General features: G+C 42.5%; 1 protein-coding gene across 2 annotated transcripts in view; it reads left to right on the top strand.

The window, feature by feature from the left end:
• Positions 1–3,138, top strand: part of LOC119301199 (transcription factor TGAL7-like) — a 9,644-nt gene extending 6,506 nt beyond the window's left edge. Inside the window, exons 10-11 of one of the 2 annotated variants that reach the window (XM_037578124.1) lie at positions 1,740–1,967; positions 2,594–2,734. In XM_037578124.1, the coding sequence (XP_037434021.1) occupies positions 1,740–1,967; positions 2,594–2,602 (237 nt within the window). In that variant the 3' untranslated portion in view covers positions 2,603–2,734. Of the gene's footprint in view, positions 1–1,739; positions 1,968–2,589 lie in introns of both variants that reach the window. The other variant, XM_037578123.1, reaches the window with a different exon arrangement.
• Positions 3,139–17,043: the final 13,905 nt, after the last annotated feature.

A 17,043-nucleotide genomic window follows, 5' to 3' on the forward strand; every position in this document is an offset into this window, starting at 1 on the left:
CCCCTCAAAATTCCATTCATTTATGTACAATTTTGTGTGTGAGAAACATCAAGTACAAACATACATTTTGGGAAAAGTGTGTGTGCTAGTTTAAACCTAAAGACATGTTAGGTTGAGTCACCACCTCCAACTTTTTTCCCATCAAAATGAATTTCCAATAATGTCTCCCTTGCCCTTTTTAGCTAATGTGCGCCTGGTCTTACTTGCATTCTCCAGCAACTCTAGGCCGGCTTTGGAAAAGCTAAAACACATCTTAATTTTCCCCGCTCTAATTACATGGTCAACAACTCCAGAGGTCCCCTAACTTATTCCAAAAACTGAAAAGGTTTTGCTGAGGATCCAATATATACTTGATGGAATAGTTGAAACTGAGGAAGGAAAAAAAAACAAGGTTAGCTTTTGGATGCATGTGCATTGTTGAGACACAATGGATTGATTGGGGAGTAGGTAATATTGGACAGAAACATGTGTAGGAGAAGTTAGATGTGTGATGGGGACGGATTTCCAAATCTCATAGTGATTCTTTTGCTGTTCACTTATATTCTACAAAGAAAACATTCTTGACCATGCTGAAACCAGGAACTGCACATATTTCGTGTTAGACGTATATAAAAAATGGATTTTTAAACTGACTATCATGCTTTTGTACGTGGTCTATACTGTCCAGCGAGCAGTATATTCAAATGCCCAAAACATATTAGCTAGTGAAATACGGTTCGGCGTGAGAAAATTTCAGATCAAAAGAGCGCATATACCAAATATTTAGCAGTTCAGTTTATGGGTCATGTGTGTGAATTGATCAGTCTAACTTTATTTTCCACACCGTCTTCTCCCAAATGATTTTTTTAGCCGAAACCGTAGAACAATCGTTCTACGGTATTTTCTATATTAATAAATAAAACAAATTACATATTACATAGGCTACAAGAAGCCGATCTAAAAGGATCAACTAACACCAGTTTTGGGAAACATGATAAAATTAGAGATTCTATTCAATCCAACTGCTAATCAAATCAGCTTTCTTTTGCTTTGCTCGGAGTCTAGTAATTTCGAGACCTTCTTTGAGATAAAACTTCCATGTTCCAAAATCCTGCATAATAATTTTGTAATGACAACAAAAAATGCACCGATTTTAGATAAAGAAAAATGTTAATCATGTTTTCTCACTGAACTGTGATCCTTTCCCATATCATTGGCCTTCTAGAAGGTTTATATGTAGGCACATATATCCTAGAAGCGTGTGTATATATAAAACTCGGCCCGAGAAGATCACCTGCAACAAGATTCTCAAAAAGAGAACATCACGTAGTTTTGAGCGTCTTTTCATGTGGACTTTTCAGCATATATTAGGTTGTTTTTTGAGCTTACTCTATACATATTCTAGATGGAATGGGTAAATCATGTATATGTGTTGATGAAATGTGCTCTACACTTTCCTTCAAAGAAGTGCACTACACGCGTACCTAGCTCATTAATTTCTGTTTTCCAGCATGGACCATATATATTTTTGTTTTCCATTTTTGTGGAGAATAGAGATATTTACTTTCAATATATATTTAGAAGCTAAGCATCTAATTTCTGGTAATTGCTTAGTACATCTATATATAGCTAAACCTAAACCATATTATATACTGTCCATAATTTCACAAATGCTCTCAACTAATTGGGCTAAATATTCAAAAGTGATATACGCTTAACTGTATATGATGGATTACTTAATAAATAATTAACTAATGCAGGTAATGTTGAAGCAAGTGGAGTCGCTGTCAGAGGGGCAGCTCCTGGGAATCTACAACCTCCAGCGGTGGGTGCAGGAGACGGAGGAGTCGCTGAACCACACCATGGGGACCCTCCAGCACTCCCTCTCCGACACCATCGCCTCCCCGGAGGCCGCCGGCGGCAACTTCATGGGCCACATGTCCCTCGCCCTCAACAAGATCTCCTCCATGGAAGCCATCGTCAGGCAGGTGCGTAGTATATGATCACATGTGATGCGTACGTCACGTCAGCATCAGACTGCGTCTGGGGCCCACTACCAGACCCTAATTAGGACGTGAGACGAACGTACGGCCAGCATCATCCACACGCGTGCACTGCGTCATCATGCCTGGTTGTTGGGAACTTGGGATCAGCATGCACGGCATGGCCGGCCGGACGAATTTAGGTTAGGCGAAACCTAGCTAGCCAGCAGCTGCCAGACGCGTTGCACCAAGTCAAATTTGGAAGGAGGTCGAAGCCCCCGGCCCGTCCATCCACACACACACACATGTGCGCTAGACGCTGCAGACGTACGAACGGACGCACGTTAACATAGAAACTGGGGGATGACAAGATGGAGGAGTTGGGACATCATGATCTTGCAGAATTAATGTGCAGGAAAAAGTAGCAGCAAGCTTGATTATAGAGTGATCCTGACAGATCGACCGAACCGGCCCATACGTAGTTTATCATCTCCCACATGATCCTATGTTGCCACTTGATGGAACCGTTCGGAAGTCGACGTTTTCTCTCGATTAGCACTGTTCAAGTGTACATGAATGATTGTCCAAGTTAACTACTAACAGTGTTTCTTCCTTCTGCGTGCTGCAGGCAGATGGGCTGAGGCAGCAGACCCTGGACAAGCTGCACGGCATGCTGACGGTCCGACAGGCCGCCTGCTGCTTTGTCGCCATCGCCGACTACTTCCACCGCCTCCGCGCCGTCAGCACCCTCTGGGCTGCCAGGCCACGGCACGACGAGCAGGGCCCGCCGGCGCCGTAGAAGAAGACCATGGGCAGAAGCAACAGCAGCGGTCGACTGATTGCGAGATTTAGCTTAATTTATTAAGGTCCAGCATATGCATGCATGCACACTGGGAGAGAGGGTGTGCGTGCATGCACGTGTGGGAGTTCAGCTCTCAGTCGGTCTGCACATGTGGAACTTGCAACTTAATTTTGTAAGGTGTACATACAGTGTTAGCTGCTAGCCAGAGAAGAATGCTAGGGTATTAGTGTGGTGACTTGATTCCAACCATTTTTCTTCCTAGCTAACTGATTTTCAGCAACCATTGGATAATTTAAGTTCATCTAGAGCAAAATTGAGTTGGATATGGTCTGTCGGATGTTTGCAAGAAAGTCATAGCATTATATGTCTGAGTTCCTTGATTAGCATGCTGAATGGTTAATATTTTATTCTGAAACAAACCGTCACCATGAAAACTTTTGAGAAAAAGTTCAAAATGTTCACCAACTATTTTATTTCCCACAAAAGTGAGTAGAAGTTGAAATGTTCTCCTAGCCCAAAGCTTTTCACACTAGTGCAGATCCATCCATTGCACGCGGTTAAAAATCTCTAATGCACATTATATGCGAATTGACGTCTTGCCATGGTGTGCGATATGGGGGTGCATCACACACCATATGGGCTACCTGTGTGCGATAGGGGAACCCATCTCACACGATAAGCTCGAAGCAAACGTGTGCACATTTAGCCGGACGAGCATGTTGAGATAGGTAGTACATCACACATGATTATTATGTAGAAATCGTGTGTTTGGTTGCAATTTGGGGGCTTTACCTTTCACATACTTAGGAATACCAATCCACCATCGTAAACTGACAAACAGAGAATGGAAGTACATCGAGGACCGATTTGAAAAGAAACTGAGTTGCTGGAAGGGCAAGCTCATGTCATACGGAGGCCGACTAATTTTGATAAATTCGGTTCTCACGAGTATGCCTATGTTTCTTTTGTCGTTCTTCGAAGTACCAGTTGGAGTTAGGAAAAGACTGGACTTCTATCGATCACGATTCTTTTGGCAGGGTGATGAACTAAAAAAAAATACTGTCTAGCCAAATGGGATATCATCTATAGACCGAAAGACCAAGGGGGTCTTGGTATTGAAAATCTTGAAGTTAAGAACATATGTCTTCTCAGCAAGTAGCTGTGGAAGTTATCAAGTGGGACTGATGCCACTTGGGCGCAAATCCTCCATAGCAAATATCTTCAAACCAAAACTTTGTCTCAGGTGACAGTAAGGCCGACTGACTCACCCTTTTGGAAAGGGCTTATGAAAATCAAACTATCCCTGTTTAATAGGACAAAGTTTATTATTGGTAACGGTGCTAGTACGCGATTCTGGGAGGATACTTGGCTCGGAGAGACACCCTTAGCCATTCAATACCCGTCTTTGTATCGTATTGTTCAACGACGTGAGGTGTTTGTTGCAACGGTACTTCAATCTATCACCCTTAATATTCAGTTCGGAAGGGCGCCCGTGGGCAATCGTTGGGAAGAATGGCTCCGTCTAGTAAGTAGAATGATGGAGGTTCAGCTTTCTCAACAACCCGATGAATTACGCTGGAAGCTTACTAGGTCTGGAGTATTTACAGTTAAATCAATGTATGTTGATGTTATCAATTCAAGCTCGATTCCTAGTTCCAAACATGTTTGGGCTGTCAAAGTTGAAGGAAATATGCCCTAGAGGCAATAATAAAGTTATTATCTGTTTCTTTATTTCATGATAAATGTTTATTATTCATGCTAGAATTGTATTAACCGGAAACATAATACATGTGTGAATACATAGACAAACAGAGCGTTACTAGTATGCCTCTACTTGACTAGCTCGTTGAATCAAAGATGGTTAAGTTTCCTAGCCATAGACATGAGTTGTCATTTGATTAACGGGGTCACATCATTAGAGAATGATGTGATTGACTTGACCCATTCCGTTAGCATAGCACTTGATCGTTTAGTTTGTTGCTATTGCTTTCTTCATGACTTATACATGTTCCTATGACTATGAGATTATGCAACTCCCATTTACCGGAGGAACACTTTGTGTGCTACCAAACGTCACAACGTAACTGGGTGATTATAAAGGTGCTCTACATGTGTCTCCAAAGGTACTTGTTGGGTTGGCGTATTTCGAGATTAGGATTTGTCACTCTGATTATCGGAGAGGTATCTCTGGGCCCTCTCGGTAATGCACATCACTTAAAGCCTTGCAAGTATTGCAACTAATGAGTTAGTTGCAGGATGATGTATTACGGAACGATTAAAGAGACTTGCCGGTAACGAGATTGAACTAGGTATTGAGATACCGACGATCGAATCTCGGGCAAGTAACATACCGATGACAAAGGGAACAACGTATGTTGTTATGCGGTTTGACCGATAAAGATCTTCGTAGAATATGTGGGAGCCAATATGAGCATCCAGGTTCCACTATTGGTTATTGGCTGGAGACGTGTCTCGGTCATGTCTACATAGTTCTCGAACCCGTAGGGTCCGCACGCTTAAAGTTTCGATGATGATTGTATTATGAGTGTATGTGATTTGATGTACCGAAGGTAGTTCGGAGTCCCGGATGAGATCGGGGACATGACGAGGAGTCTCGAAATGGTCGAGACGTAAAGATCGATATATTGGACGACTATATTCGAACATCGGAAAGGTTCCGAGTGATTTGGGTATTTTCGGGGGTACCAGGGAGTTACGGGAATACGAGGAAGAAGTAATGGGCATCATGGGCCAAGTGGTGGAAGAGAGGAGGCAGGGCGCGCGGCCCCCCTAGCCCAAACCGAATTGTACTAGGGGGCCGGCCCCCCTTTCCTCCTTTTCCTCCTTCTCCTTCCTTCTCCTTCTCCTCCTTCCTTTCCTCCTCCTAGTAGGAGTAGGACTCCCTACTCCTACTAGGAGGAGGAGGACTCCTCCTGGCGCGCCCATAGAGGGCCGGCCGACTTCCCCCCTTGCTCCTTTATATACAGGGGCAAGGGGGACACCTCTAGACACACAAGTTGATCTTCGTGATCGTTCCTTAGCCGTCTGCGGTGCCCCCTTCCACCATATTCCTCCTCGGTCATATCGTAGCGGTGCTTAGGCGAAGCCCTGCGTCGGTAGAACATCATCACCGTCATCACGCCATCGTGCTGACGGAACTCTCCCTCAACACTTTGCTGGATCGGAGCTCGAGGGACGTCACCGAGTTGAACGTGTGCAGAACTCGGAGGTGGCGTACGTTCGGTACTTGGATCGGTCAGATCGGGAAGACGTACGACTACTTCCTCTACGTTGTGTCAATGCTTCCGTTGCCGGTCTACGAGGGTACGTAGACAACACTCTCCCCTCTTGTTGCTATGCATCACCATGATCTTGCGTGTGCGTAGGAAATTTTTTGAAATTACTACGTTCCTCAACAGTGGCATCCGAGCCTAGGTTTTATGTGTTGATGTTGTGCACGAGTAGAACACAAGTGAGTTGTGGGCGATATAAGTCATACTGCTTACCAGCATGTCATACTTTGGTTCGGCGGTATTGTTGGATGAAGCAGCCCGAACCAACATTACGCGTACGCTTACGCGAGACTGGTTTTACCGCCGTGCTATGCACACAGATGACTAGCGGGTGTCAGTTTCTCCAACTTTAGTTGAACCGAGTGTGGCTACGTCAGGTCCTTGAGAAGGTTAAAACAGCACTAACTTGACAAACTATCGTTGTGGTTTTGATGCGTAGGTAAGAATGGTTCTTGCTCAGCCCATAGCAGCCATGTAAAACTTGCAACAACAAAGTAGAGGACGTCTAACTTGTTTTTGCAGGGCATGTTGTGATGTGATATGGTCAAGACGTGATGAGATATAAGTTGTTGTATAAGATGATCATGTTTTGTTGAAGTTATCGGCAACTGGCAGAAGCCTTATGGTTGTCTCTTTATTGCATAAGATGCAAGCGCCAAATAATTGATTTACTTTATCGCTATGCGATAGCAATAGTTGCAAGAGCAGTAGTTGGCGAGACGACCATGTGACGACATATTGATAAAGATCAAGATGATGGAGATCATGGTGTCATGCCGGTGACGATGGAAATCATGACGGTACTTTGGAGATGGAGATCAAAGGCACAAGATGATGATGGCCATATCATGTCACATATTTTGATTGCATGTGATGTTTATCTTTTATACATCTTATTTTGTTTAGTTCGACAATAGCTTTATAAGATGATCTCTCATTAATTATCAAGGTACAAGTGTTCTTCCTGAGTATGCACCATTGCGAAAGTTCTTCGTGCTGAGACACCACGTGATGATCGGGTGTGATAGGCTCTACATTCAAATACAACGGGTGCAAAACAGTTGCACACGCGGAATACTCAGGTTAAACTTGACGAGCCTAGCATATAACAGATATGATCTCGAAACACGAAGACCGAAAGGTCAAGCGTGAATCACATAGTAGATATGATAAACATAGTGATGTTCACCATTGAAACTACTCCATCTCACGTGATGATCGAACATGGTTTAGTTGATTTGGATCACGTGATCACTTAGAGGATTAGAGGGATGTCTATCTAAGTGGGAGTTCTTAAGTAATATGATTAATTGAACTTTAATTTATCATGAACTTAGTCCTGGTAGTATTAGCATATCTATGTTGTAGATCAATAGCTCGCGTTGTTGCTTCCCTATGTTATATATATGTTCCTAGAGAAAACTAAGTTGAAAAATGTTAGTAGCAACGATGCGGATTGGATCCGTGATCTGAGGTTTATCCTCATTGCTGCACAGAAGAATTATGTCCTTGATGCACCGCTAGGTGACAGACCTATTGCAGAAACAGATGCAGACGTTATGAACGTTTGGCTAGCTCAATATGATGACTACTTGATAGTTTAGTGCACCATGCTTAACAGCTTAGAATCGGGACTTCAAAGACGTTTTGAATGTCATGGACCATATGAGATGTTCCAGGAGTTGAAGTTAATATTTCAAGCACCCGAGTTGAGAGATATGAAGGCTCCAACAAGTTCTATAGCTAAAAAGATGGAGGAGAATAGCTCAAGCAGTGAGCATGTGCTCAGATTGTCTGGGTACTACAATCGCTTGAATCAAGTGTGAGTTAATCTTCCAGATAAAATAGTGATTGACAGAATTCTCTAGTCACCATCACCAAGTTAGTAGAACTTCGTGATGAACTATGATATGCAAGGGATAACGGAAACGATTCCCAAGCTCTTCGTAATGTTGAAATCGACGAAGGTAGAAATCAAGAAAAATATCAAGTGTTGATGGTAGACAAGACCACTAGTTTCAAGAAAAAGGGCAAAGGGAAGAAGGGGAACTTCAAGAAGAACGGCAAGCAAGTTGCTGCTCAAGTGAAGAAGCCCAAGTCTGGTCCTAAGCCTGAGACTAAGTGCTTCTACTACAAAGGGACTGGTCACTGAAAGTGGAACTGCCCCAAGTATTTGGCGGATAAGAAGGATGGCAAAGTAAACAAAGGTATATTTGATATACAGATTATTGATGATGTATTTTACTAGTGTTCATAGCAACCCCTCGGTATTTGATACTGGTTCAGTTGCTAAGAGTAGTAACTCGAAACGGGAGTTGCAGAATGAACATAAACTAGTTAAGGGTGAAGTGATGATGTGTGTTGGAAGTGGTTCCAAGATTGATATGATCATCATCGCACACTCCCTATACTTCTGGGATTAGTGTTGAACCTAAATAAGTGTTATTTGGTGTTTGCGTTGAGCATGAATATGATTTGATCATGTTTATTGCAATACGGTTATTCATTTAAGTAAGAGAATAAATTGTTGTTCTGTTTACATGAATAAAACCTTATATGGCTACACACCCAATGAAAATGGTTCGTTGGATCTCGATCGTAGTGATACACATATTCATAATATTAAAACCAAAAGATGCAAAGTTAATAATGATAGTGCAATTTATTTGTGGCACTGACGTTTAGGTCATATTGGTGTAAAGCGCATGAAGAAAATCCATGCTGATGGGCTTTTGGAATCACTTGATTATGAATCAGTTGATGCTTGCGAACCATGTCTCATGGGCAAGAAGACTAAGACTCCGTTCTCCAAAACAATGGAGCGAGCAACAGATTTGTTGGAAATCATACATGCTGATGTATGTGGTCTGATGAATATTGAGGCTCGCGGCAGGTATCATTATTTTCTGATCTTCACAGATGATTTGAGCAGATATGAGTATATCTACTTGATGAAACACAAGTCTGAAACATTTGAAAAGTTCAAAGAATTTCAGAGTGAAGTGGAGAATCAATCGTAACAAAAATAAAAGTTTCTACGATATGATCGCAGAAGTAAAATATTTGAGTTACGAGTTTGGCCTTCAGTTAAAAACAATGTGAAATAGTTTCACTACTCACGCCACCTGGAACACCACAGTGTAATGGTGTGTCCGAACTTCATAACCGTACTTTATTAGATATGGTGCGATCTATGAAGTCTCTTACCAATCTACCACTATCGTTTTGGGGTTATGCATTAGAGACAGCTGCATTCACGTTACATAGGGCACCATCTAAATCCGTTGAGACGACACCGTATGAACTGTGGTTTGGCGAGAAACCTAAGGTGTCGTTTCTTAAAGTTTGGGACTGCGATGCTTATGTGAAAAAGTTTCAACATGATAAGCTCGAACCCAAATCGGAGAAGTGAATCTTCATAGGATAGCCAAAAGAAAATGTTGGGTGTACCTTCTATCACAGATCCGAAGGCAAGACTTTTGTTGCTAAATTCGGTGTTTTTCTAGAGAAGGAGTTTCTCTCGAAAAAAGTGAGTGGGAGGAAAGTAGAACTTGATGAGGTAACTGTACCTGCTCCCTTATTGGAAAGTAGTTCATCACAGAAAACGGTTTCTGCGACACCTGCACCAATTAGTGAGGAAGTTAATGATGATGATCATGAAACTTTAGATCAAGTTGTTACTGAACCTCGTAGGTCAACAAGAGTAAGATCCGCACCAGAGTGGTATGGTAATCCTATTCTGGAGGTCATATTAGTTGACCATGACGAACCTATGAACTATGAGGAAGCAATGATGAGCCCAGATTTCGCAAAATGGCTTGAGGCCATGAAATCTGAGATGAGATCCATGTATGAGAACAAAGTATGGACTTTGATTGACTTGCCCATTGATCGGCGAGCCATTGAGATTAAATGGATCTTCAAGAGGAAGACAGACGCTGATAGTAGTGTTACTATCTACAAAGCTAGAATTGTCGCAAAAAGGTTTTCGACAAGTTCAAGGTGTTGACTACGATGAGAGTTTCTCACTCGTATCTATGCTTAAGTCTGTCCGAATCATGTTAGCAATTGCCACATTTTATGAAATCCGGCAAATGGATAAACAAAACTGCATTCCTTAATGGATTTATTAAAGAAGAGTTGTATATGATGCAACAAGAAAGTTTTGTCAATCCTAAAGGTGCTAACAAAATATGCAAGCTCCAGCGATCCATCTATGGACTGGTGCAAGCATCTCGGAGTTAGAATATACGCTTTGATAAGTTGATCAAAGCATATAGTTTTATACAGACTTGCAGTGAAGCCTATATTTACAAGAAAGTGAGTGAGAGCACTACAGCATTTCTGATAAGTATATGTGAATGACATATTGTTGATCGGAGATAATGTAGAATTATTCTGCAAAGCATAAAGGAGTGTTTGAAAGGAGTTTTTCAAAGAAAGACCTCGGTGAAGCTGCTTACATATTGAGCATCAAGATCTATAGAGATAGATCAAGACACTTGGTAAGTTTTTCAATGAGTACATACCTTGACAAGATTTTGAAGTAGTTCAAAATGGAACAGTCAAAGAAAGAGTTCTTGCCTGTGTTACAAGGTGTGAAGTTGAGTAAGACTCAAAACCCGACCACGGCAGAAGATAGAGAGAGAATGAAAGTCATTCCCTATGCCTTGGCCATAGGTTCTATACAATATGCCATGCTATGTACCAGATTTATTGTATACCCTACACTATTTTTGGCAAGGGAGTACAATAGTGATCTAGGAGTAGATCACTGGACATTGGTCAAAATTATCCTTAGTGGAATAAGGATATGTTTCTCGATTATGGAGGTGATAAAAGGTTCGTCGTAAAGGGTTACATCAATGCAAGTTTTGACACTGATCTAGATGACTCAAAGTCTCAATCTGGATACATATTGAAAGTGGGAGCAATTAGCTAGAGTAGCTTAGTGTAGAGCATTGTTGACATAGAAATTTGCAAAATACTTACGGATCTGAATGTGGCAGACCCGTTGACTAAACTTCTCTCAGAAGCAAAACATGATCACACCTTAGTACTCTTTGGGCATTAATCACATAGCGATGTGAACTAGATTATTGAATCTAGTAAACCCTTTGGGTGTTGGTCACATGACGATGTGAACTATGGGTGTTAATCACATGGTGATGTGAACTATTGATGTTAAATCACATGGCAATGTGAACTAGATTATTGACTCTAGTGCAAGTGGGAGACTGAAGGAAATATGCCCTAGAGGCAATAATAAAGTTATTATTTATTTCCTTATTTCATGATAAATATTTATTATTCATGCTAGAATTGTATTAACCGAAAACATAATACATGTGTGAATACATAGACAAACAGAGCGTCACTAGTATGCCTCTACTTGACTAGCTCGTTGAATCAAAGATGGTTAAGTTTCCTAGCCATAGACATGAGTTATCATTTGATTAACGGGGTCACATCATTAGAGAATGATGTGATTGACTTGACCCATTTCGTTAGCATAGCACTTGATCGTTTAGTTTGTTGCTATTGCTTTCTTCATGACTTATACATGTTCCTATGAGTATGAGATTATGCAACTCCCGTTTACCGGAGGAACACTTTGTGTGCTACCAAACGTCACAACGTAACTGGGTGATTATAAAGGTGCTCTACAGGTGTCTCCAAAGGTACTTGTTGGGTTGGCGTATTTCGAGATTAGGATTTGTCACTCCGATTGTCGGAGAGGTATCTCTAGGCCCTCTCGGTAATGCACATCACTTAAAGCCTTGCAAGCATTATTAGTTGCGGGATGATGTATTACGGAACGAGTAAAGAGACTTGCCGGTAACGAGATTGAACTAGGTATTGAGATACCGCCGATCGAATCTCGGGCAAGTAACATACCGATGACAAAGGGAACAACGTATGTTGTTATGCGGTTTGACCGAGAAAGATCTTCGTAGAATATGTGGGAGCCAATATGAGCATCCAGATTCCGCTATTGGTTATTGGCCGGAGACGTGTCTCGGTCATGTCTACATAATTCTCGAACCCGTAGGGTCCGCACGCCTAAAGTTTCGATGACGATTGTATTATGAGTTTATGTGATTTGATGTACCGAAGGTAGTTCGGAGTTTCGGATGAGATCGGGGACATGACGAGGAGTCTCGAAATGGTCGAGACGTAAAGATCGATATATTGGACGACTATATTCGGACATCGGAAAGGTTCCGAGTGATTCGGGTATTTTCGGGGGTACCGGGGAGTTACGAGAATACGAGGAAGAAGTAATGGGCCTCATGGGCCAAGTGGTGGAAGAGAGGAGGCAGGGCGCGCGGCCCCCTAGCCCAAACCGAATTGGACTAGGGGGCCGGCCCCCCTTTCCTCCTTTTCATCCTTCTCCTTCCTTCTCCTTCTCCTCCTTCCTTTCCTCCTCCTAGTAGGAGTAGGAAAGGGGAGTCCTACTCCTACTAGGAGGAGGACTCCTCCTCCTGGCGTGCCCATAGAGGGCCGGCCGGCCTCCCCCCTTGCTTCTTTATATACAGGGGCAAGGGGGCATCTCTAGACACACAAGTTGATCTTCGTGATCGTTCCTTAGCCGTGTGCGGTGCCCCCTTCCACCATATTCCTCCTCGGTCATATCGTAGCGGTGCTTAGGCGAAGCCCTGCGTCGGTAGAACATCATCACCGTCATCACGCTGTCGTGCTGACGAAACTCTCTCTCAACACTTTTCTGGATCGGAGCTCGAGGGACGTCATCGAGTTGAACGTGTGTAGAACTCGGAGGTGTCGTACGTTCGATACTTGGATCGGTCAGATCGGGAAGACGTACGACTACTTCCTCTATGTTGTGTCAACGCTTCCGTTGCCGGTCTACGAGGGTACATAGACAACACTCTCCCCTCTCGTTGCTATGCATCACCATGATCTTGTGTGTGCGTAGGAAATTTTTTGAAAGGGCCAATTCCAGTTCTGCCCCTAACTCGAACCCACTACTCAGTTTTGCCCCTAGTTTTCGGGTATGCTCAGTTTTGCCCCTCTGCCGTCAGTGCCACTTATAGAAATGCCCCTCCGCTCCGTTTCCGTCCAGTCAAGGTTGTTTGACCGCTAACTTGCCGTCAATTTGACATATTTGCCCTGGCCCATAGAAATGCCCCTCCGCTCCGCTTCACTCTCTCTCTCTCCTCTTCTTCAACCTCTCGACGACTCGATTTAGAGAGGGGATAGATCGACCGCAACATGATTCAGAGGCCGACGGTGGGTCGATTTGGAGGGCGGCGGCATGTCCACGTCGAGCTCGTCGGTGGCTTGCGAGGTAAGTGTGGCTCGTCGGTGGATCGATCTGGGGGGATTTCTGTCCCAATTAGGGTTCATTAGATTGGGGATTTCTTGCGTTTAGGTCGATGGTGTTGGGATTGTTCAGTTTCAATCCGAGTTCTACCTCCCCCATCCGTCATTCTCTGGGCTGGAGATGAGCACGACACGGCGGTGCGCAGGGCACGTTCTCATCCCCGCTCGTCACGTCGCCTGGGGAGGTGCAAGCACGGGAAGAAGATTCTTAGGCTGCCCCCTAGATGTAAGGGATTAACTCTCATTCCCACTCTGTATGTCCTCTCATTTTGCTTTCATTATTTGCCAAATTTTTGTTGTATAATGTAAGATATAATTCTGCAGCTCCCTGATGAATGCGACTGGGTAGTTTGGATTGATCCCCCCCCCCCCCACAGATTGTGTTGCTCGTGCATTCGAGGAACTTCATGCTGGATTGGAGAAAAGCTGGCTAAAGTCCCATCATTTGGAGAGGAGGTTGATGTACTTAACAGAGAAGAACAAGAAACTCAAGCTGAAGATCAAGAAGAGAAATGAACTTATACAAACATGGGGATTTCTCATAGTAATTTGCATTAGCATTTTGGCATCAGTTTTTTCTGAGTGGTTTAAGAATCCATACTAGCTGGATTATGGTCTGTAATGAAATGTAATGTTTGTTGTGTGAGCTATCTTAATTAGAGCACATTGGAAATGAGTTTCATCTGGTGTAATGTGACAAGTTTTAACTGGAAATGAGTTTGCTATTTTGAGTATATTGTGTTCCATTTTGTAGCAATGTAGTAATGTGACAAAACTTGACAGTGCAGTAGTAATGTGACAAAACTTGACAGTTAGATGGGCACACTAGCAGCTGGACCAAACATAGGACATGATCACATTGAGACATAAGAGAGTTCACAACATTGTGCCACAAAAAACTTCAAATCTAGTACATGACCTTACAGTTTTCACACCCACAACAAATTTTCACAGCATTACAAGTACTACCACATCTACTTGTTCTTCTTGCTCCTGGTATTGCAAGCTGGGTTTGAAGAGAGCCTAGAACTCCTCCTGGTGCTCACAGTTTTGCTCACAGCCTTGTTTGGAGTAGAAGAACTGGTAGGATTATTGCTTCCAGTGACAGAACCTATAATCTCCTCTTCTGCAATTTTGAACTTCTTCTTAAGTGGTGACTGCCCCCTCTCAGCTGGTCTTTTGTAGTTCTTTCTTGGGCTGCAAAGTCACAAATAAATGGGAGAGGTCAGTTAGCAAACATTGAAGAAGTTAGGAAATAACTTCAAAAATAAACCAAAAAAGTACCTGACTGCACTACTGACTGTTGTTGCATATGCAGAAGTTGCATTTGCATTAGCAGCATCTCCAGCACTTGCATTTGCATCTGCATTTGCATCATCTCCAACACTTGCATTTGCATTTACATCATCAGTAGCAGCATATGCCATAGTTTCATTAGTAGCAGTTGTTGCATCAGTAGCAACATCAGTTGCTTCATCATTTTTAGCCAGAGGTTCATCATCAGCATTATCAGCACCCCAATGTTCTTCCTCTCCAAATGCAGGGTCAATGGACTCTTTGCAGTGGATGCCTTTGTGCCCATGTTTCCCACATCTTGAACACTTATTCTTTCTTCCTCCAAGTCCTTTTCCCTCTGATTTAGCCCTAATTCTTGTCTTCCTAGGTCTACCAGGTGGCCTATTTTGCAATGGAGCACTCAATTTAAATCCTGGGTCTACAACATCCCATTGTTGCTTGCCCTCCAGAAGTGGCAGATTATCAGCATAAGTAGCCTTGAATTTGCCACAGAGAAATACTCATGAACATACTGATCAATCTCACTAACTGGACCTCTCATTGAAGTGATAAAGTACAATGCATGTATGCATGGTTGTCCTGTTATTTGCCACTTTCTACAACTACAAGTATGTGTTTGCAAATTAACAGGATATCTCCACTCTCTTTTTTCCTTGTCAATTGCAGTAATCTCTGCCTCAAATGTGCTTCTTTTCACTATGGACATATCAAGGTCTTTTGATTTTGCATGAAGCATAATCATGATTTTTGGGATTATGATGTGCCCATTGTATGTCCCAGCTGCAATCTGCTGTCTCAAGTCAAACTTTTCCATTATGAACTGCCTAATTTTGTCAAGCAAGTCCACAATGTGTATCCCCTTTCACTTCTTAATTTTGGAATTGAATGACTCAGCTAAATTGTTATTGACATAATCAACTTTGCATATTTCATTGAACAAGGCCCTAGCCCATAGTTTGCTATGATGCTCTTCTAGGTACTCTTTCACACCAGGTTTGCTGTATAGCTGTCTAAGATGATAATTGTGTTTTTTCATGCTATATGTCAATGAACAGGGCCACAAATTATCATTAAAAAAATTCCTCTAATTTTTTTGGAGAAATTAGCTGCCAAATTCCTCATGCATTCCCTGTGCTCAACTCCTGTGAATACATCTTCAACAGCAGTTTCTAGTCCTTTGCATGCATCTGTGTGGATGACAAGACCTGGTGGATGTCCTATTAGTTCTTTTAAATTCTGGAAAAACCATGTCCAACTATCTGTATTTTCAGACTCAACAACTCCTACTGCTACTGGGAAGATCTAGTTGCAAGCATCCACTGCACATGCACTCACAAGTTGGCCTTTATATCTGCCATTCAGTGTTGTGCCATCTACTGCAAGATAGGGCCTACATCCATCTAAAAAACCCTGCCAGCATGCTTTGAAAGAAACAAACACTCTTCTAAAGCACTCTTTTTGTCTAGTTCTTCCAGCTATTTTGTACTCTACAGTGTGCTTGTCAATGTTAACTACACTTCCAGGAGATGCTTTCTCAACTTTTGCCTTGTAAGTGTACAACAATTGAAATGAGTCAGTCCACTTACCATAAATGTTGTCCAGTGCCATCTGCTTTCCATAGAACACTCTCATGTATGGGACTTGCAGGCCATATTTTTTCTTCAGGTTCTTTTTCAACTCTGTAATTCCAACCTCTGAATCCTCTAAAACCCAATGCTTCACTACATCAGCAACCCATCTGCACTTAGCTGACTTCAGTCTTTTCCTTCTGCTTACACTTGGACAAGTATGTGCAGACTGGTTCACTTTGACCTACAATATTGAAAGTTTAATTACATGTCAGACATACTTGCTGCAATTAATAACTGTAAAATATTTGCAATGTAACTACATATACACCTACTGTTTGTACCTGAAACAATGAGCTATTTCTCATTAAGGAGGCATGCATCCTCCATCTACACCTCTTATAAGCACAATGAACAGTCAACCTGGTAGGATCACTCTTGTCTACTACATACTCACTCTGAGTTTTAATTGAAAATGTAGCTAGTGCATTCCTACAGTCTAAAGCACTGGAAAATATAGTTCCTTCTTTTAAAGAAGGATCATCTCTGTTGTACTGCACATCTGGCCTTCCATCATCAGAATCCTCACTATATCCCATGTCCTGGTCCTCCTCCAACTCATCTTCACCTGGCTCATCAAACATTCCTTCTGGTGGTGGCATATAATCTTCATCCCCATCATCATCTGTCTTCTTGGCCTTCTGTTTTGTAACAAACTGAGGGAAAAGCCTTTCATCCTCATCATCTGTAGGCCAGTCATCAGGAAGTCCCTCCTCAAT

This window comes from Triticum dicoccoides, chromosome 5A (genome assembly GCF_002162155.2).
Source record: "Triticum dicoccoides isolate Atlit2015 ecotype Zavitan chromosome 5A, WEW_v2.0, whole genome shotgun sequence".
Classification (NCBI taxonomy): Eukaryota; Viridiplantae; Streptophyta; class Magnoliopsida; order Poales; family Poaceae; genus Triticum; species Triticum dicoccoides.